Source organism: Meriones unguiculatus, chromosome 16 (genome assembly GCF_030254825.1).
Source record: "Meriones unguiculatus strain TT.TT164.6M chromosome 16, Bangor_MerUng_6.1, whole genome shotgun sequence".
NCBI classification, from domain to species: Eukaryota; Metazoa; Chordata; class Mammalia; order Rodentia; family Muridae; genus Meriones; species Meriones unguiculatus.
The window spans coordinates 24,357,863-24,378,412 of NC_083363.1; the positions used below are offsets into that span (position 1 = coordinate 24,357,863).

The 20,550-nt window shown below is 48.9% G+C and overlaps 1 protein-coding gene across 1 annotated transcript; it reads right to left on the reverse strand.

The window, feature by feature from the left end:
• Window positions 1-1,660: 1,660 nt before the first annotated feature.
• Nodal (nodal growth differentiation factor) lies at window positions 1,661-7,514 on the reverse strand. The gene is made up of 3 exons (XM_021649390.2): window positions 7,319-7,514; window positions 2,518-3,233; window positions 1,661-1,813 (listed from the first exon to the last, which is right to left on the reverse strand). Exons 1-3 carry the CDS (start codon window positions 7,512-7,514, stop codon window positions 1,661-1,663), a joined length of 1,065 nt encoding a protein of 354 aa, XP_021505065.1.
• Window positions 7,515-20,550: the final 13,036 nt, after the last annotated feature.

The following is a 20,550-nucleotide window of genomic DNA, read 5'->3' on the forward strand; positions in this document are numbered from 1 at the left end:
CACTTCCCTCCTAGAACTCCAGCTCCATAGTGGACCAGGAAGTCAAAGCTTTGGTCTAAGCTAGATGGCCATAGTCTCTAGATGTTGTCCAGGTGCCCTGCATCTCCTCTGCTGTGAGGTTTGTAAGGCCTTTCTGGGGTAGCATTCAGGAAAGCAGGACAGGTGAATCTCAATAAGGCTGTTTTCAAAAGTAAAGCCGTTTGGTGTGGTAGAGGTGAGTAATCCCAGCATTTTACAGCCTGAAACAGAAGAATTGCCTTGAGTTTGAAGCCAGTCTGAGCTAGAGTAAGATCGTGACTCAAAATCCATTGCAGAAAGAACCCTGTGATGACTGAACTGCTGCTCTGCTCAGAGTTTCGGTTCATTTGTCAAGCCTTTCCCTTGCTGGGACCAGTTTCACTGCTTTAATTCAGCCAAGGCTGGAGCAAAGTGCATGAACATCCTAGGACGCAAGGAGGAGGGGAGCTCCTGTGGACTTGCATTCCCCCAAAGCAGCCCCCTCACTTAGCCAAAAGAACAGACAGCAGCTTCCTTCTGCTGTGCTGCCATGTAAGAACCCAGAGTTAGGTCCCCCTGAGAAGATGGTTACAACAGGGGTGGGGCTTAGCAGGCCTTAAACTTTAAATAGAAGGAGGCCCAGAGGGCAATCCATGAAGATTGAAGAGCCACGGCTCCCCTTTCATACTGGTTTTTGTCTTGAGACAGTCTCACTGCATAGCGACTGTTGAACTCGGATATCTGCTTGCCTCTGCCTCCGAAGTGCAGAAATTAAAGGTGTGCACCACTGCACCTGCCTTTTTCATGCTGGGCTTTAACCCGGGGTCCTACATATACTAAGCAAGTGTCTGCCTCTGAGACAGTCATTCCCAAACCCAAACAGGTACTTCTCACAAGTGCATCAGACTGCCACTTTCTGTTTTACAGCAGGAGGCCAGGCAGTGAGTATTCCCCACACTTCACACAGCCCCACCCCCTGCTGGATAGGAACCTCAGGGCTCCAGAAACACATTGAGAGACTGAGGTGAATTGTCAATGACTTTTTAATAGACTTGGGTTGTGTCTGCCAAGCAGACGTCTGAGAGCTATGGCTTCTATAGTCCATCATGGCCAGGCCCTCTTGGACAAAGGTACCTGCTGGCCCCAGGAGAATTGGACCGTGGCCTTGTTTAGACAACTCAGTAGAGGTCAGTGAGCCCCTGACCATGGCCAACATTTTCATTCCAGACAGAAAGTTGTGGGGCTCTCCTAGCCCAGCTTCCAGCAGGGAGAGCTGAATGACTAGTTTGAATCTAATAAAATCATACTAAACTTGAGGGAGGGACAGCGGGTCACAGACCACTTTTGAAAATACAGGAAACCGACAGATGGCCTCAAAATAAATACATATATACCAAATCTTTGCACACAATTTCAAGCAGTTCATAACCCCTGTTTCCAGGGAGTCCAGCCAGCCCTGCAAGGCTTCTCCATCCTGCCTCCATGTAGTAGCCTCTGGCTTGGCAGGTCTAAGAGCCCTGTCTTAGGGGGCATGCCTTCCTCTTCATCCTTGGCAGGCAGAACTCTTCTTCCATTTCTGCTTCCTGGATAGACACTATGGGGTCTCCCCGGAGTTCACCAGCATTGTGGAGAGCAAGATGATTCAGTATTCCCCCTGGCTCTGTCAGAGGCACCCACACTCCTCCACAATCATGTCCTTGTGGTGTTCCAGGAGCACCCTGCCATTGTCCACATACAGCATGCTCAGTGGCTTGGTCTTCACGGGGGCACAGCATGTGGAAGGGACCCGGTGGGGCTGGTAGCGTTTCAGCAGGCTCTGAAAGGGAGGAAGGAAGGGTTAGTTTGCACCGCTGGGGCAAAGGCAAATTGCTATTTCTGGCTAAAGTGAAAAATTAGCTTCTGGTACAAAAAATAGAACATTATTTTAAAAAATAAATAGAATAGTGCATGTGCAACCATCTCATGAACCCCCACACCATGCCTGTGAAATATGCTACTACTCCCCAAAAAGACAGGCTTCAGAAAATAAGCAGCTTAATGCCACACAAGTAATGAGCAGGAGTTAGGAAGGCTCATCTAGTCCCAAAGTCCAATTCTGAATGTCCTTTTTCAGAACATCAGAGCTGCAGAAGCAGAGGTCCTCTGTTCCATTCCCATCACCTAATTATAGGAACAAGGAGAAGCTGGGAATGCGGTTCAGTTGTTTGCCTAGCCTGCACCATTGTTATAACTGCGTGTGGTGGTTCGTGCCTGTAATGCCAGCGCTAGGGGTGTGAAGGCAAGAGGATCCGGAGTTCAAAGTCATCCTGGGCCGAGTAATGAGTTTGAAGCCAGCCTGACATGAGAGAGCGCTCTCCCAGGGTAACCCCGTGGAACAGGACACAGTGCTGTGATAATGCGTCACCACATCCTCACAGGACCTAACATGGAGGGTGCTTGAATGACCAAACCTGGTTATCGCATGGCAAACCTTGAGCCCCATCCCCTGTCTAGCAGCACGTTCCATGCCGGACATCGCACCTGGATATAGGCGTGGTTGGTAGGGTGAAACTCCTCCCCCACAGGGTTAGGACACTCGCCCTCACAGCGATATGCGTTGTACTGCTTGGGGTAGATGATCCAGGAGCCCCAGCCAATCAGGTTGAAGTCCACCTGAAACTTGACCCTCCTACACAGTTGGCTTCGGTCTGGCAAGTGATGTCTCCTGTGCCTTCTGCCCCATCGACCCCTCTCTCCAGACAGCTGTCCCTCTTGGGCCCGCCAGGAGCTCTCAGCTTCCCAGAGCAAAGTGGCGCCACCCAGCTGCCTCTGCTCCTGAGGACGGTTGGAGTAGAGCATGAGCACATTGGTGCTGGCGACAGTGACAGGCGGGGTATGGGACTGATGCCTACACTGTGCTGCCAGGCTGGACACCCGCTTCTCCAGGGCCCTGGGATTCTTTAGCCACTTGGACAGTGGCCTGGTCACCTCCAGGACTGTGCTGCCTGAGGAAAAAGTGACCTGGGACGGAGTGATGGTGAACTTTTCCATCGGAACACGCTCCAGGCAGTCAGTCGGGTCCTGTTCTGTGTCCAGTTTTGCCTGGTGGAAAATTTCAATAGTGAGTGGACCCTCAGTGGGGAGGATCACAGGGCTGGACAGCTGCAGCCGGAGCTCTGCCCATGTCAGATCCTCTTCTTGGCTCAGAAAGGAGAAGTCAAAAGCGAAGGTCCAATTCTGCCCAGTCACTTCCACATCTGGGGGAGAAACCAAGGAAGGAATCAGGGTGAGAGGGCGGTTAACAGAAGTTAACCACCAGCTGGGTAGACCACCTGCCAGCCATCTTTCTCACCCTCACCCACCCTTATTGGCTTGTAATATTGAGTCTATTTTATTTATTTTGGCTTTTTGAGATGGGGTTTCATACTAACTCAGGAAGAATTGGAACCTGCTGCTTTTCCTTGATTGTCTCAGCCTCTCAAATCCTAGGATTACAAGTTAAGCAAATGTGTGTATGTATACATATATATATTCAGATATAGTCCATTTTAGAGATGAAGGAATAAGGAGGCCTCGGAGGTACAAGGGCTTGTATAAGACTCTTATCTTGAAAAGTAACCAAAGGCTGGAATGTAGCTCAGTTGGTAGAGCACTTGCCTAGAAAGTACAAGGACCTGGATTTGATCCCCAGCACTGCACAAACCATGGACGTGGACCAAGCCTGCAATTCTGCCCTCTGGAGGCAGAATTGGTAGAATGAGAGGATCAAAAATTCAAGGTCATCCCTAACTTCATTGAGAGTTCATGGCCAACCTGGGTTAGAAATTGTGTGGGTGGCAGATGGCCAGGGAAAAGGAGGAGGAGGAAAGAAGGAACTAGGAGTAAGCTTGAAATTGCCTGACTGCTTGGGGAGGCAGAGGCAGGTGGATCTCTGTGAGTTCTAGGCCAGCCTGGTCTACGAAGCTGGACAGCCAAGACCAGGACAGCCAAGGCCACACAAGAGAAACCCTGTCTCAAAAAACCAACCAAACAAACAAACAAACAGTCAAAGGCTAAGGCTGTCTCTGGGCTTCTATTTGCCCTGTTGAGCTTTGAGCAATCCATCGCCTCAGGCTTGTGCTTTTCCTCAACGGACAGGGCAGCTTGCTTCAGACACACTGGGTGGATAGAAATATGACAGCTAACCCAGAACTTTCAGGGGAGAACAAGTGCAAGGTCTTGGTCTCATGATGGCCACCTTCTCCCCGTCTGCTTCTACAGCCTCAGAAGCTCGTCTTCACCAACCTTACAGGCCCTCAGCTTCCCTACCCAGGCTTTCCTGTCTACCTGCAGGGTACTCTTCAGGCAGTGAGGCAGACACACAGCCTGTGGCACCAACTCAAGACAGAGCAGCCTTACTCGTGAGATACACGGGGACAGTATAACCAACCCATTTACTTGAGTCTAGATGATTTTTTTTCTCATGTATGGAACCACTGTACATTAAAGAATTTTTTTTTAGGGATTAACTGAGTGGGCGTGGTCACTCATGCTTGCAATTCCAACACTGGCTATGGGTTTTTGGCCAGCCCATATGAGACACTATGTCTACAGATAAGACACTATACTGCTACAGCCACGTGTGATAGCATGCCTTTACTCCCAACACTTGGGACACATGAAACAGGAGGGTCAGGAATTTAAGGCCAGCTTTGGGGACATAGCGAATATAAGACCAAGAGTGAGCTATATTAGACCCTGTCTCAAAACACAAGACAACAAAATAATGCATGTAAGGACTTAGGAGAATCAAGATGTTTAATTTTTTTATATTTATATGCTGTTTTTGTTTTGGAGTGTATTTCATTAGAGATTAAAAACAAAACACCAAAGTAAGGCCTCTGTGCTGAGAGTATTGAGTACTCCTGTGACACCAGAGATCTGGGGTGCTCCAGCATAGCTCCTCATTCTTTGTTTGTTTGTTTGTATTTATTTATTTATTTGTAATGTACCAGTGCTCTGTTTTCATGCACACCAGAAGGGAGCATCAGATTACTTTATAGATGGTTGTGAGTCACCATGCAATTGCTGGGAATTGAATTCAGGACCTCTGGAAGAACAGCCAGTGCTCTTAACTGCAGAGTTGAGTTGCCCAGCTTCAGCCTCTGGCTGCTTTCCCACCACCCGCCTGTCTCTAGCTGTCTTTTCATTTAAATTCCACTTCCCTCTTCAGGAGACAATAACCAGCCCTTTCCAAGACTCTGTCCAAATACCACTGACCCTGGGAGCTAGGTGGGGCACTCTAGTCTCTTCTGCCTGCTGTACAGGCAGCCTGTGTGCTGCAAATGGTCTCTCCTGCTTTGGCCTGAGTCAAAAACTCCCACGACCTGAGGACCCCTGTGGGGGTTCTAGTTTGACGCTGGTCAGGTGGTGGTTTTCCTTCTCCGGGTTTCAGGTGTGTTCTCAGTAGAACGGATGTTGTGTGCTACAATTAACTAAGATACTCAAAGAGATGCTCTGCCCAGCACAATCAAAGTAGTCAAAGGTTGGCTGTGCAAGTTTCTCCTCGCCTGTGTGGAGAACTAAGAAACGAAATGTGGTAGCCAGGTAGCCAGGCACAAGGCCCTGGACTGAGACACGCTCACCACTGACTGTGACGGCAGCCAGTGTGCAGGCTGGACAGGAAGAAACTGCTTCCTCTCAGGCCACCCCAGAATTTTGGATAGAGGGTCCTTCAGATATTAGCTCTAGCTCATTGAACAACTGATACTTGGAGTGAGATGGTATACATGAGGAAGGGGTTCACAGACACCCTGCTACCCTGAGTGGGGATTTGGCAAGCATCCTTGGCACATTTAGCCACCTCCTATTCTAAAGAGTCGAAACTTAGGCCGTTTGCCTGCCCCTACCCTCAGCCCAGCAGGGATGACCTAAGGTCCTTGCCATTCTTTGCTTCCCATATCCCAAGGCTTTACAGGAACTGCTTCCACACCTCCCGCCCTCTGGTACTGCCATGTGCAGATGGGTAAGCTGAACAAGCCAGGCACAGATGCTTAGATTCCAGCTGACAGACCCCACTACCACCATGCTGGGGCCATTTTACAGACTGACTCGAGGGAAGGCTTGGGATATATGCCGCTCTCCCATAGACTCCCTCCAAGTAGAGCCTTTTTGCTGAAGTGGAGGCAGCTGACTGGCAGATAATTAAAACACTAAAGTTGGTTGTGTACATTTAAACAAACCAACGGGGAGGCAGACAGCAATCCCCTAATTTACAAAAGCAAACAAAAAGCGAGGTGATGTTGTCAGTGGACTCAGGCGACTGCAAAACAGTTTGACGGATCTCAGCAGTTTTCCTGCATCCCAGATTGTCCCATCACTACGTAAACTTTGCAGAACTTTTTAGAAGGGAACTGAACTTGAAAGGTGTGTTTTTCCAGCCTTGCCTCCACCTCACCCTTAAGCGGAGGGGCTAATTTCCCATTGCACTGCCCTGCAGGGTGTCCTGGTCTGTGGTCCCCAGATGACCCTTGAGGAGAGGGTCACCGGCAGTCACCCCAGACGCCGCAGGCAGGGTCTAGGGGCTCCGCCTCCAGGTCGCGAGGGCCGGCGGGCGGCAGGTCAGACCGGATTAGAAGATGTGGATTGCGCCCGGGTCCCGCGGAGGGCCGTCTGGCCCGGGAGGAGAGCGGCGCGGGCTAGCCAAACTGCCCAAGGGGAAGGATGTGGATTACGCCCGGGTTCCCGAGTCCGGACTCCCTCTCCTGGGCAACCACCTGTCGGCCTGCTCTGGTGAGCGCCACTCAGGTCACTGGGCCAGCTACATACTTGCACACCTCCATCTAAGTAGGTTCCGAGGCCGGGGTCACTCAGGACATCTGTCAGCGGCCAGCCATGAGAGCTGCCTGAGTTCTGGACTTGAACACCTGATCTCTAATTTCGGATCCTTGAGCCCCGGTTCCTGGTGTCATTTGCTGCGGCCCGGGCAAAAATCAGCAACGACTTGTTCTAGTGTACTCCCGGTTTTGTGCGGAGCGTTGCTGGGGGAGGTGGGGCGTTGTCATCTAGTCCCTTCCGTAAGTCCATGAAGGGGACCCTACGAGTTCTACACTACAGGTGGGCAAATTGAGGCTCCCTACTCTTTTACCCTCTGCCTTCTGTCCAAACTAGTACCGGACCCGAAATGCGGTGGCCTCTGGACCCTGGGTTCCTCTCGCACTCGGCCACCAGCGTTGTGCCCTGAACCTGCCCACTCGAAAACATCGTTAAGACCAGACTCTTGGTGCCCAGTTCTCGCCGCAACCACCACCCGCCTCCTGATCGTGCGCCCTTGGGTGCTGGCGAGGCCAGGCTTGTAGCCTACCTTGCGCCTGGAGGCTGCGGATGATGTCCGCCCGAGGCAGCGGGTCTCGGTAGAGGCTCAGCATGTACGCCAGAGGGGACGGTGAGGAGGGTTGGCCCCGCGTCCACAGAGGCAAGGCGGCCACGGTAGCGGCACGCGGCTGGAGTAGGGCCCAGCAGGCTTGGAGAAGAAGGATGGGGAGGCAGGAGGCACTCATGGTGGGCTGGTTGAACCCGCAAACAGCGCCTGGGTCCCTTATATCTGAGACGCCGCCCCGCCCCGCCCCTCCCTCCCTCCCGAGAGGCCTTAAGACCCTATACCCTCCCCTGCAGGGGCAGGGCAGGGAGCCCCTGCTGGGGAAAGGTGTGATGTGATGAGATAGACGACTGATAAATTGGGGCGCGGGGAGGCGGGGACGACTTGGATAGAGACTGAATCTAGGCTGCTCCACACCTTGCCCCTCGGAAGTCTTACTGCTGAGACAGAGGCGGCTAGTACCTGCTCGGAATTGTGCTTCCCTGAGTTGGAGGTGTATTGGAGGCCTGGCCGGCTTCAACCCCAGAACCATAACAATGGCTTCCTTCTCAGCCTCTTCTGGACCCCTGGTGGGTTTCTTTTACCAGTTCATCCAAAAGCAGGTTGGGAGTGCTGGGTTAGGGCGCAGTCCTCTGTCTGGGTAGCACCAGGCCAGCCTGGGGTACAGCTTTCATTGGCAAGGCCTCTAGGTAACTAGTGGTTATTAGGAATTTGCAAAAACAAAGGTGAGCTCAAGGGGAGGACTCTTGGTGACAAATGCCAGCTTCAAATACCAAAGTGCTCCCCTGTGGAGCAAAGGAATACTCCAAGGGAGCTGAAGGCCCAGCTATAGCTAACCTAGGTGGTTTGGGTGGTCTGCTTGCTGTGGGAGCTTTTGAGGGTTGGGGGGTGGTGGCTGGGGTTTGCTGGCTGTATCTCCTGCCAGCTGTGGCAGTGCCCTGGCAGCGCCCTGGTCACTCTCAAGACCACTGCTCCATCTCCCGGAAGCCTGCTCACCTTGTCTGCACAAGATGGAATTACACGTCTTTCATTTCTTCAAAGTAACTATCTTCTGTCATATTTCTTGTTCATGCAGGGACTCCATATAAAAAATATACCATATGTGTAAGGCTTATTATGTTAAGGGGTGAACATTTTTCATGACTGAGTTTTGTAGGAATGGAGCTATTAAGAAGAGAATCTGGGAGACGGAAAGATCCTAGGCTTTGTGTTTTCAAAAGGAAAGGCGGAATTGGAATTACCTTTAAAGAAATGTAAATTTCTGTCCTGAAATCCTCCCCCATGTTTTCCTGGCCTACTACTGGCTTTCTCCTTAGCTACTCCCCACCCCCATCCTGTCCTTTTTCAATCCTTCAACTAGCACATTAGCACCTGGCTAACATTTACTGTACACCTACTACGTGCTGGGTCCTTTACACACTTGGGCTATTTCACAGGCTAGAATGTGAGCAGGTGTTCGGAGGGGCCAGAGACACCCTGGGGCCTGCAGACCTGCACGATCTGTTCTAACCAGCTGAAAAAAGGCTGGGGTGGCAGGCCCCTTACAGGTCCTCATGACCTGCACACCCTCCCTCCCGATATCATGGTCTGGTCCTAAGCATTTTTAACCCCCAAACAGGATCTCACGTAGCCCAGACTAGCCTTGAACTCATTTTGTAGCTGAGGATGACCTTAAAATTTGATCCTTTTGCCTCCACCCCCTAAGTACTCAGATTACACTACATGTGCCCTGGTTTGTGTGGTATTAGGGTTTGAACCTATGGCCTGATGCATGCTTGGTAAACATGATACAAACTAAGCTCCAGCTCCAGGCCAACAAGACAGAGCACCATGTCTAAGCTTGCCTGAGCACCATGCCCATCTCCTGGGCTGTTTGTTACAACATGGATGACACAGTACCCTCCCGACTCAGAATTAGAATTTGGAGAGAGAGCATGGTGATCTGCATATTCAGCAAGGCAAGCACCCCAGGGATTCTTATCTGAAGACTTTGGAAATCTGGGTGGGCCGGGTTACAAAGTAGGATGTGTCCCCAGTAAAACAGCTGGAAGAGATCTCCTCCTAAGCACTTAAAACTAAAGTGCTTGCAAGGCTCTGAACCCTGTTGAAAGGAGAACACATCTGGATGGTTATTGGTGTGGGGAATTAGGAGATCCTGTTCCCTGCAGCAGACCCCTCCCCACAGGCTGACAGCACCTGGATCCGAGCAGGTAGAAATCAAAGAGTGACAGATTGCTAAACACAGCAGAGCAGTTTGTGATTTTAATCCCAGCTACCCTGAGAGGCAGAGACAGGATGATTTCTGTGAGTTCAAGGCCAGCCCGGTCTACAAGGTTAGTTCCAGTGTTGAGTTCCAGGTGGTGTACCAGGCCAGCAGGCTACTGGTGAGCGCCTGACTAACAAAACTATGAACGCCCAAGTATGGCAGTGCGGAGGGATGCTGGAGAGATGGGAACTGTAGGATCCGGGGTTGCCAGTCTCTGGACTCCTGGGATCCAGGTGGCGAAGGGCAGGCTTATCACCAAGATCTGAGAAGGAATAAAAAAGATGATATGTCTATCGTCACTGCCAGGCTAGAAGCGTCTCAAAATTAATCATTAAGCTTTTGGCTTCCTGTGTCTCTTGCACTGTGTGGCACATAGGAAGAGTAAGAACTGAGTTGACGTTAATGATAATAACAATGGGTAATTACTGACAGACATGCATTGTCCATTCTGCTAAAAGCTTCCATTGATTTCATCATCTACTTCCTGTCCAAGACATGAAGATGAAGCAAAGTGAGAAGAAGGTGACATGCTAGGGGCCCAGGACACACAAAGGACCGCCGGCATGAGGGAAAGGCAGGTTTACCTGTCACCCACACCCATGTTTTAAATCTTGGTGCTTCCCCACAAAAGAGAGCTGAGAAAAGAAGAAGAAAGCTAGTGAGATGGCTCAGTGGACAAAAGCACCTGCCACCAAACATGTTGACCTGAGTTCCGTCCCTGGGACTCTTGAGTGAAGGGAGATTGACCCCTGCAGCTTGTGTTGTTCTCTGCCATGGCACAACACACACACATGTACAAACAAATGTTTTAAAATTTTTGGCCTGGAGAGATGGCTCAGAGGTTAAGAGCACTGGCTGTTCTTCTAAACATCCTGAGTTCTATTCCCAGCAATCACATGGTGGCTCACAACCATCTATAATGAGATCCGGTACCCTCTTCTGGACTGCTGGCCCGAAGGCAGGTAGACTACTGTACAAATAATAAATAAATCTTAAAAAACTTTTAATAAATATTTCCTCTCTCTTTTTTTTTCTCTCTCTCTCCCTTCTTCCCTTCCTCTTTCTCTTGCCCTTTCAAGACAGGGTTTCACTGTATAGTCCTGACTGTCCTGGAACTCACTACGTAGACCAGGCTGGCCTTGAACTCAGAGTTCCTGCCTCTTGCGCCGCCATGCCCAGCATAAAATAGATAGGTAGATAGATAGATAGATAGATAGATAGATAGATAGATAGATAGATAGAATGGGGTGGGGGAGAAAATATGGGCAATACTTAGAATTCTAGGAGATGGAGGCAGGAAAATCAGCAGTTTGAGGCCAGCCTCAACTACATAGTAACTAAACTAAATGAAATAAATGAGACCCTGTGACCAAAAAGAAAAAAAATAACGGAAAACATATGCAAACATGTCTTGTAGTAAGAATTTGTTAGTTGCCCCTGTCTTGCCCTCCTGTGACTGGGGTTGCAGACAGAGCTCCTTTCTTGTGTGTATTGGCCTCCAGCTGCATGGGGATCTGGGGTTTCTCCCTGGACTGTCTGACAAAGCTTGTCCATCTCCAGCATTCTGTCACTCCATGGGAAGAGGACCCAAGTCACTGCAGTGTCTTCAGGGTGCAGCCCACCATTAAGTCATCCTTTGTTAATTAAGGACATCAGTTAGTCCAGGACTGTTTCCTGAAAGGCCAGAAGTGCTCTTTTCTGAGGCAGAGGGTGACACTTTCTCACTTCCCCAGACAGACTGACCTGAAAGATAACCTCTGAGGCCAGCCCAGCTGCTGGGGGTGGGGGCAAAGTCTCCTGAGGTTGAAAGGCTTCCAGCAGGCTGGTCTTGCTCTCCTGACCAAGCACCAGTGTAGGGCAGGCTGAGTGTGCTAGGCCCCTGAAGTCAGGCTTTGGAAGGCAAGTCTGGATCCTTCTCTTCCACCTCAGTGTTTTGCATCAATTGTTTAGTATCTTAAAACAAAACGAAATACTGTTTTATTTATTCCAGTATGTGCACAGAGCATACCTGTGTCATGGCATGTACATGGAGACCAAAGGAAAGCTTGGAGCTATATTTTTTCTCTCTCTCTCTCTTTTTTTTTCATGGAGGTCTTCAGGCTCAGCAGCAAGTTCCTTTACCTGTTGAGCCATCTCACCAGATCCATCTATGTGCTTCTGCTTGCCTGACTATAAAATGAAGATAAATAATAACCTAGATAGCATGGGTGCCATATATAATAAATGCAGGAAAACATGGTATGTATGACATTTGGCAATTCATTGAGTAAGTCTGGTCATGCTGTGAGTTCACAGCCTGTTAAGCTCAAATGTGATTCTTAAGGAGTGAAAGACTCATTTAGTATGTGTCATTACTTGGGTGTTTGGTGTTTTTTTTTTCTTGTTGTTGTTGTTTGTTTGTTTTTGGTTTTTTTTGAGACAGGGTTTCTCTGTGTAGCCTCGGCTGTCTTGGAACTAGCTCTATAGACCAGGCTGGCCTCAAACTCACAGAGATCCACCTGCCTCTGCCTCCTGAATGCTGAGATTACAGGTGTGCACCACTGTGCCTGGCTTGGTTTGTTTCTTTGGTTTTAAGATTTATTTTTATTTTATGAATACAGATGTTTTACCTGATTGTATAGCTGTGTATCCCATGTGTGCCTGGGGTCTTCGAAGGCCAGAAAGGAGGGGGGATCAGATCCCTTAGAACTGGAGTTATTGACAGTTGTAAACTGCCAAAAGGATGCTGGAGATTGAATCCAGGACCCTGGAAGAGCATCCAGTGTTCTTAACCTTTTTTTTTTCTTTTTTTTTTTCCTTGAGACAAGCTCTCCTCTTTCATCGTCTGCCCAAGGCTGGCCTCAGACTCATTTATGTAGCTGAGGTTGGCCTTGGATTCCTGATTCTCTTGCCCCACTCCCACGTGTTGGGGTAACAAGCACATAACAAAACAAAGCAAAAAAACATTAGTAAGCTTTTCCTACCTGCCAAGTTGTTGTTTATTTGTTTAGAGGTTTAGAGACAAGAGCTCACCATGTGGCCCAGGCTGGCCTCAAACTGACAGAGATCCAGCTGCCTCCATCTTTAGAGCCCTTATATTAAAGGTATGCAGCTCCATGGCTCAGCCTGCGTGCCAGGTTTGACACTGGCTGCCTTCATACACAGCTGGCCCTCTGTGTCTGCAGGTTCTTAATTTGTAGATTCAACCATTTTGGTTAGAAAACCAACTGATCATTATATAGAGTATAATAACCACCCAGCTTTTCTTTTGGTTTAGGTCTTATCATTCACTGGGAGATAATCTGAAGTATACAGGAAGGGCTGGCTGTGTAGCTCAGTTGTTAGTATACTTTCCTAGCATGCACGAAGCCCTGGGTTCAATCTTCAGCACTTCATAAATTTGGTGTAATGATACTTAGGAAGTAGAACCAGGAGGATCAGAAGTTCAAGGTCATCTTTAGCTACATAGTTCAAGGTCATCAGTTGCATAGTTCAAGGCTGGCCTGGGCTACATGAAACTATCTCTAAAAAAGAAAAAAAGAGTGTCTGAGTAGTTACATAGTTTATATGTAGAAATGGTGCTGTTAGCTATAAGAGACTTGAGCCTCTGCTGATTTGGGTACCTGGGAGAACTCTTCATGGCTACTTTGGACAACTATATGTGCAAGCACACAAAAGCTGCAGAGGAAGCACTGTCTAGCAGAGGCGCAGTGTCTAGCATTCAGTTGCTGCATTTGCCACATGACTCAATGGTCTCCGGCCTAGAAAGTAAGGCCCAGGACACTCACCTTTCTGCTGTTTCTGCTGCCTTTCCTCAGTAAACCCAAAGTCCCCTCCAGGCTGAAGGCCTGAAACACCAGCTACTGGAGAAGCTGAGGCTAGAAGATCATGAGTTCAAGGCCTGCCTGGGCAACTTGTGAGAGACTCTGCCTCAAAATTTAAAATAGGAAGGGGGGGGGAGGCTGGAGAGATGGCTCACCAGTTAGGAGCACTGGCTGCTCTTCCAGAGGACCTGGGTTCAATTCCCAGCATCCACATGGCAGCTTACAACTGTCTGTAACTCCTGTTCCAGGGGATCCGATACTCTCACATAGACATGCACAAAGTCAAAACACCAATGTACATAAAATAAAAATAAATTAAAAAAAATAGGAATAGGGTTTGGGATGTGAATGAGTAGCAGAATGCTGGCTTAGCTTGTGTAAGGCCCTAAGTTCTCCCCAGTACTCAGGGGTAGGGGGACCCTCTTCTCTGTACAGTCTCCAGCTATACAGAAAAGCACTGTGGCAAGGGCTTCTGCCCCAGCATCTCGGAGACTGATGCAGTCTTTCTGAGTCCCAGGCCTGCCAGGTCCACATAGTAAGACCCCATCTAAAAAAATAGACAAACAAATACAGAAATAAGCAAAGCAAGCATTGTGCATCAGTTGTCTCTTTATCCATGACAGCCACCAGATGGAATTCTCAAGAAGTTGGATTCCTGGGACCGGAGAGATGGCTCAGCGGTTAAGAGCACTGGCTGCTCTTCCAGGGGTCCTGAGTTCAATTCCAGCACCCACATAGCGGCTCATGCATCTCTACTGGGATCTGATGTCTCCTGTTGTACCAATGTGCATGAAGACAGAGCACTCATATACATACATAAATAAATAAAATTTAGAGAAAGAAGTAGGATTCCTTTCTAAGCCTCCCAGGTTCACCATCATTGCTTCCTGTGACCTGAAATGAAGGAACTCCATGAATGGCAGTGAGGGGTGGGGTGGGGTCCCTGGTCCCCAATATGAGTCTTGCTTCTTGCTTGTACTTTTCAGTATGTCCCACCCCATCTATTTCCCATACCACCAGTCTGTGAGATTGACACTAAAGCTGAGAGGTCCTGTCTAGGCCCCTGCTGGGTTCAGGAAGCTCCCCGTGGTCTTGAGCTCTTGACAGCGTCTCTCCAGCCTGTAGCTCACAGTCCTCCCACCTTGCCCCAAGTGTGCTCCAGCCCCACGGACGCACCTGCCCTTCCCTCACCTTCACAGCTTCTTTCTTTCATTTCTTTTGCCAGAAGTATTTTTTGTCTCTCTAGTTACACAAAACGCTACTGTTAGGGTGTGGGGGCTCCGAGCAAGAGTCTTAGCTCCTTCCAAGGCTGGGGACAGAGTGAGGTGATCTGAGCCCACAAGTTCCAGACTGCCTGGGTGACATAGTGAGACCTCTTCTCACAATTAGTAAGTAAGGATGAGGATGGAGTTTAACTGGCTGAGAGCTTGCCTGGCATTTTTAAAGCCCTGGGTTCCATTCCCAAGAGCACATAAACCAGGCTCATGTAACACGAGCATTCAGGGGGTAGAGGTGGGAGAATGAGCAGTTCAAGATCCTCCTCAGCTTACAAAGGGAGCTTGAAACCAGCCTGGGCTATGGTAAACACTATCTTTATTAATTAGTTAAATAAATAGATGGGTGTGATGACTCACACCTGTAACTTCCATACTTAGGAAATTAAAACAGATTGTTACAAGTTCGAGGCTAGCCTGAGAAACCTAGATTCTGCCTCAAAAAAAAAAAAAAAAAAAAAAAAAAAACCCAAGTGATAAGAAAATATAGAAATGCATTCTTATTTGTTCCTCAGAATCTAGCTCCAAGGTCATTGTCCCCCACTTCTCTACACACCCTGTCTTTTGGGACCGATCCCTGCCCGTCTTTGTTTAGGGCAAGTCTTTGAGCCCACAGGGGCTTTCTGCCATGGGGCCTGGCACATGGTTTGAGTGCAGGGCAAAGGGCCTGGCACTTGGAGGGTGAAGATGGCAGACCCTGCCTGAAGCCAGTTGGCTGAGAGCAATGTTTTATCTGCCACTTTCCAGTCATGTTTCAATGGTGTTTAATTAAATCATTAACAGTAGAAAACCTGATGGACGGTGATGGCACGAACCTTTAATCCCAGCATGGGAGGCAGAGGCAGTCGCTTCTCTGAGTTTGAGGCCAGCCTGGTCTACAGAGTGAGTTCCAGGACAGCCAGGGCAACACAGAGAAACCCTGACTGAAAAACAAAACAAAACAAAACAAACAAACAAACAAACAAAAAAGCCAATGACTTGTAAACTCTGGTGCATATTGGATTTGAGAAAGACCTGGAATAAGGAAATGCAGACTCAGGAGGGTTTGGGTAGCCATGCCACTACTCACTGTCCCCCACGGTGACTGCCACCTAGACTGTATGGATCTCGCTCTGGTTGGGTGAACTAGGAGCATGCTAAGCGTGGACCCTCTGAAAGAGCCAGGAAGTGATGGATGCTGGCTTCCGATTGCAGACAGAGAACCCGAGTCTCAGGGGGTCAACAGCTCACCTGGGGCAGAGTGCCTACCAGTGGCAATGCTGGGGTGAGCCCTACGTCCCCCTGAGTTGTGGACCCAGGCCAGGTGCTGGCGTGATCCCACACCATCTCATTCGCTCCAGCTGAGGGACCTCCCGTGCACTAGTGCTGCCCTCATCGCCTCCAGGGCGCTTCCACAGCAGAAATGAACGCATTCTGTTGTTGCCGCTTGTTCGTTTTGAGCTTTCTCCTCCTCAGCCCCCTGCCGCATCCTCATTCTTCAGCTATAAGACAAATTCATCATTTGCCTGGCCTGTTTCTGACACACTAAGGAACCAGGACATGCTTGTTGAATGTTACCCAGGGCCTGCACAGGGGTGAGGACTGGGCAGATGCTTCTTGGTGTTATGGATGCCAAAAGGACATGAGCCTCAGGCCACCACTTTCTTCTGGTCTTCTCACACTTCTAGACATAGGACGGGGGACATCTGTCTCTGTGCACCAGTCTGTGGACTCACTCACGACCTATTACTGTGCCTTCTATGTGCACTGCGCATTCAGTGCCCACCTCCCAGAAGGCTGGTGGGAGCTGTGTCCTAAGCTGGGCTAGCACCATCTTGCGCTGGGAGACTGGATTAAGCTGGTCTAGCTCTAGGGGCCAGGCAGATCTGAAGTTCCTGCAACTCCTCACCCTGGGCCCTCTCCAGCAGGAGCCAGCTGGGTGCTTCCCACAGGGTCAGGAGGTAAAGGCTCCCTTGGCCTAGGAACCCCAGGGAGTGGGAGGGTCTTGTGAAACAAACACAGAGACCACCAGGAGGATGGCTTCTCCTCCCACCCTGGAGTTCCTGAGATTCCCACACCCCCTGTCTGATGCCACCCACCTCCCCTTGTCCCCTGGAGGAAGTCACAGGGCTGAAAGTGAGGCTCAATTTAATGACTCAGTTCTGAGCCCTGGGGCTGAGAAGGACTCCTCTACCTCTCTCTCTCTCTGTCTCTGTGTGTCTGTGTCTATGTCTGCGTGTAGGGGATGTAACAACACCGGAACTGTTTTTTTTTTTTCTGGATGCAGAGGTGCTGACTGTCCCCCAAACTGCTTTATGATAATGATCAGTGAGGGCACCTCCTAAGAGCAGAGGTAAGCCAGGCATGACGGCCCATACTTACAACTCCAGCACTTCAAAGTGGAGGCTGGAGGTCATTACTTAGTCTAAGCCACACAAGACCTCTTCTCAAAACCAAAACCAAAAAGCAAACAAAAAGAAAAGACAGAGCTGTGTGGCAGCTTGTGCCTAAAATCTCAGCACTCAGGAGACTGAGTGAGGCAGAAGGGTTGTCATGGGTTTAAACTTAACCTGCCCTTTTTTTTTTTTTTTTTTTTGACAGGGTGTCACTGTGTAACCTTGGCTGTCCTGAAACTCACTATGTAGATTAGGCTGGCTTCAAACTCACAGAAATCCACCTGCCTCTGCCTGCCAGAGTGCTGGAATTAAAGGCATGTACCATCATGCCCAGCTACGTAGTAAGACCTTGTCTGAAAAAACAAAACAAAAACCAAAAAGTTGTGGGACACTTTTTACTTTTATAAGCTTTCATTTAATCTTCATTAACTTTAAGAGCATAAACAATAGTATGAACAAAGCCACCCCATAACGTTTCGTTTGGGGAGCTGCGGAGATGACTCATTGGGTAAGAGCACTGGCTGCTCTTCCAGGAGACTCAGGTTTGGTTCCTAGCATCCACGTGCTGGCTCACAACTACCCATAACTCCAGTTCCAGAGAATCTGGATACTCTCCACTGGTCTCCATGGACACCAGGCTTGCACGTGATACAAGTACTTTAAAAACCAAAAACACTCAACCACATTAAAATGAATACACTTATTTAATTTTTATTTATTTATTGAGTGGTGTCTGTGTGTGGGTATGTTCACGTGTGTTCAGCTGCCTGCAGCAGATCCCCTGGGGATGGAATTACACACTGCTGTGAGCTGTCTGACTTGGATGCTGGGCCTTGAACCCAAGTCCTCTTGAAGAGCATCAAGCAAGCACTCTAAACTGTGGAACTATCTCTCCAACTGCTATTGATTTTTTTTTTAAGCTGGTACTGTGAATTGAATCATTGTCTCACAAATGCTAGTGAAATGCATTATCACTGAACCCCAGACAGTAATTTTGTTTTTAAATTTATTGACATTTGTGTGTATATGTGTTAGGACACATGTGTGCTAAGGTACAAGTGTGGCAGTCAGAAGCCAATTGGGAGGCAGAGGCAAGAAGCTTGATGCAAGTCTGAGGCCAGCCAGGACTACACAGCAAGATGCAGTCTCAAAACAGACAGACTGTATATATATCTACCCCAGCCAAAAATAAACCAGTAAAGGTGAACATGTTAGCTCGTGCTTGTAATGCTAGCCTTTGAGAGACAGAGCCAGGAGTCTGCCACAAGTTCAAGGCCAGCCTGGATTACATAGCAAGTTCCAGGACGTCCAGAGCTCTCAAAAGCAAAACCAAAAATAACAGACAGACAAAACAAAACAAACAAGTTTTAAAAACTAAGTGTCAAAAATGGAAATAATTAGAATGATGTTCTTTGTATGTTTGTCTATAATTCTGACAGGAAAATGTGGTTAAGAGAATATGTTGATTAAAGCTTAGAATTCTCTAAGGTCTTTGGAAGGCAGTCTCATTTCGGGGCTGCAGGGAACCCATGAAGGTTTGTTTTTCCGGAGAGAGAGAGAGAGACTCTTGCTCTTGAGCAGGTGAGGTGGGGGAGTCCTCTCTCCCAGCCCCCAGTAGGTTTTTCTATGGTTCTCATTTTTAAGGGAAGGTCCAAGGCTCAGGCTGAGTGACCGACCGAAGGTCACGTGGTTAATGGCAGGGCTGGCACTAGTGGTAGCGGTCAGCTTTTGACGGCAAAGCACACACTGGGCCACCTCAGGCAGGGAGGGGGAACAGCTCAGACTCCCAGCACCCTCGCTCTGTGGGCCGCTGACCACAGGGGTCACAGGATCTCCAGGCAGATGCATGTCCCACTGACATCCACTCACATCAAAGGGCCCTGGACTTCAAAGGCCTCTTGGGAAAGGTGCGCATGCCGGGCTGAGAATGCAGGGAAGCCCAGGAGAGCTAATGCGATTAGCCAGAGACTCTTGATGCGGCAGGAAGTACTTTAGAGAACAGCTAATTCCCTGGAAGTGAGACTCTATTCTCACCCCAACCACTCTAGGAGTCCTTTATACTAGGGCTAGTATCTGCTTCTCAATACTTGGGGATTAAGGTGAGACAGGGCTGTGCCAAACCTGTGTCCTTTCTAAGCAATACTAAAGAAGAGCTTCCTAGAAGCCAGCTGTTATGATGCATGCTTTTAAACCCAGAACTGGGGAGGCAGAGGCAGGCAGACCTCTGTGAGTGCAAGGCCAGCCTGGTTTACATAGTGAGTTCCAGGGCAGCTAATCTACTGCTAATATAGTGAAACTGTCATACGGCCACAATGAGGGCCACTGTATCAATTCCATGCCTGATGTGTGGACCCATGCCTCCTAGTGAAATTCTCTCAGACAACAACAAAGCCAGCTGCATGAGCTCCCATGCCTTATTTTCATCGTGACCCTGGTGAAAGGAAATCGTATCTGGCACAGCTCCAAGGGGCAGCTCTCCACTTGGAGATGTACCTACTCCCATTTCACAGGTGAAAACACTGAGGACAGCACCGCTATAGTTTCTGCCCAAACACATTGGTACTAAAGGAAAAACTGGGTGTGGCGTATGCTCTTGTGATCCCAGCACTCCGGAGGTTGAGGCAGAAGGGTCAGAAGTTTAAGGTCTGAGACCCAGGGATACACACTAGCGTGCCATAGTCTTAGAGGATTCAGTGCCCTCTTCTGGCCTCCATGGGCACTGCATGCAGGAAGTGCATAGATGTGCATGCGGGCAAAACACTCATACACAATAATATAACAATGAAGATAAAATTTTAAATTATAAGTTGATGCACACCACGTTTAACCCCAGCACCCACGAGGCAGAGCAGAACTCTGTGAGTTCCGGGCCAGCCTGGTTTACTTAGCAAGTTCCAGGCCAGTGAGACCCCATTCTCAAAAAACAAAGCGAAACAAAAATGTATAAATTAGGCACAGTAAGCGATTAACAAGAATGATAGATGACAATATAGATCATCTATTGTATTCCGTGAAATAAGGGTTACTTGATTTTTAATTGTTTTGTGTGTGTGTGTGTGTGTGTGTGTGTGTGTTTCTGGATAGGTACTTAGTTCACTGTGTAGTCTAGATGCGGTTCTCCTGCTTCAGCATGCCTAGTGCTGGGATAAGAGACATGAGCCATCATGCTTTGCTTCATGAGGGTTACTTGAGCTAGCTGTGGGGGTACATGCCTGTAAGCCCAGTCCAGGAGGCTGAGGGCAGACGGTAATGATTTTTGGGCTAGCCTGAGCTAGTGAGACTATCAACACAGAGAGAGACACATATACACATGCACACACTCGCTGACATGCACACAGACGTATGAGCGCTGAGCTGATTACATGCCTACAATCCCTGCCTTGAGCACAGAGGAGCACCCTTGAGAAGAAAAGGAGGAGTGAAAATCCCCACCAGCTGCAGGCCAGCCAGGGATACATAGTGAGATCTTGTTTTAAAAAGGAAATAGCTAGGCTGGGCA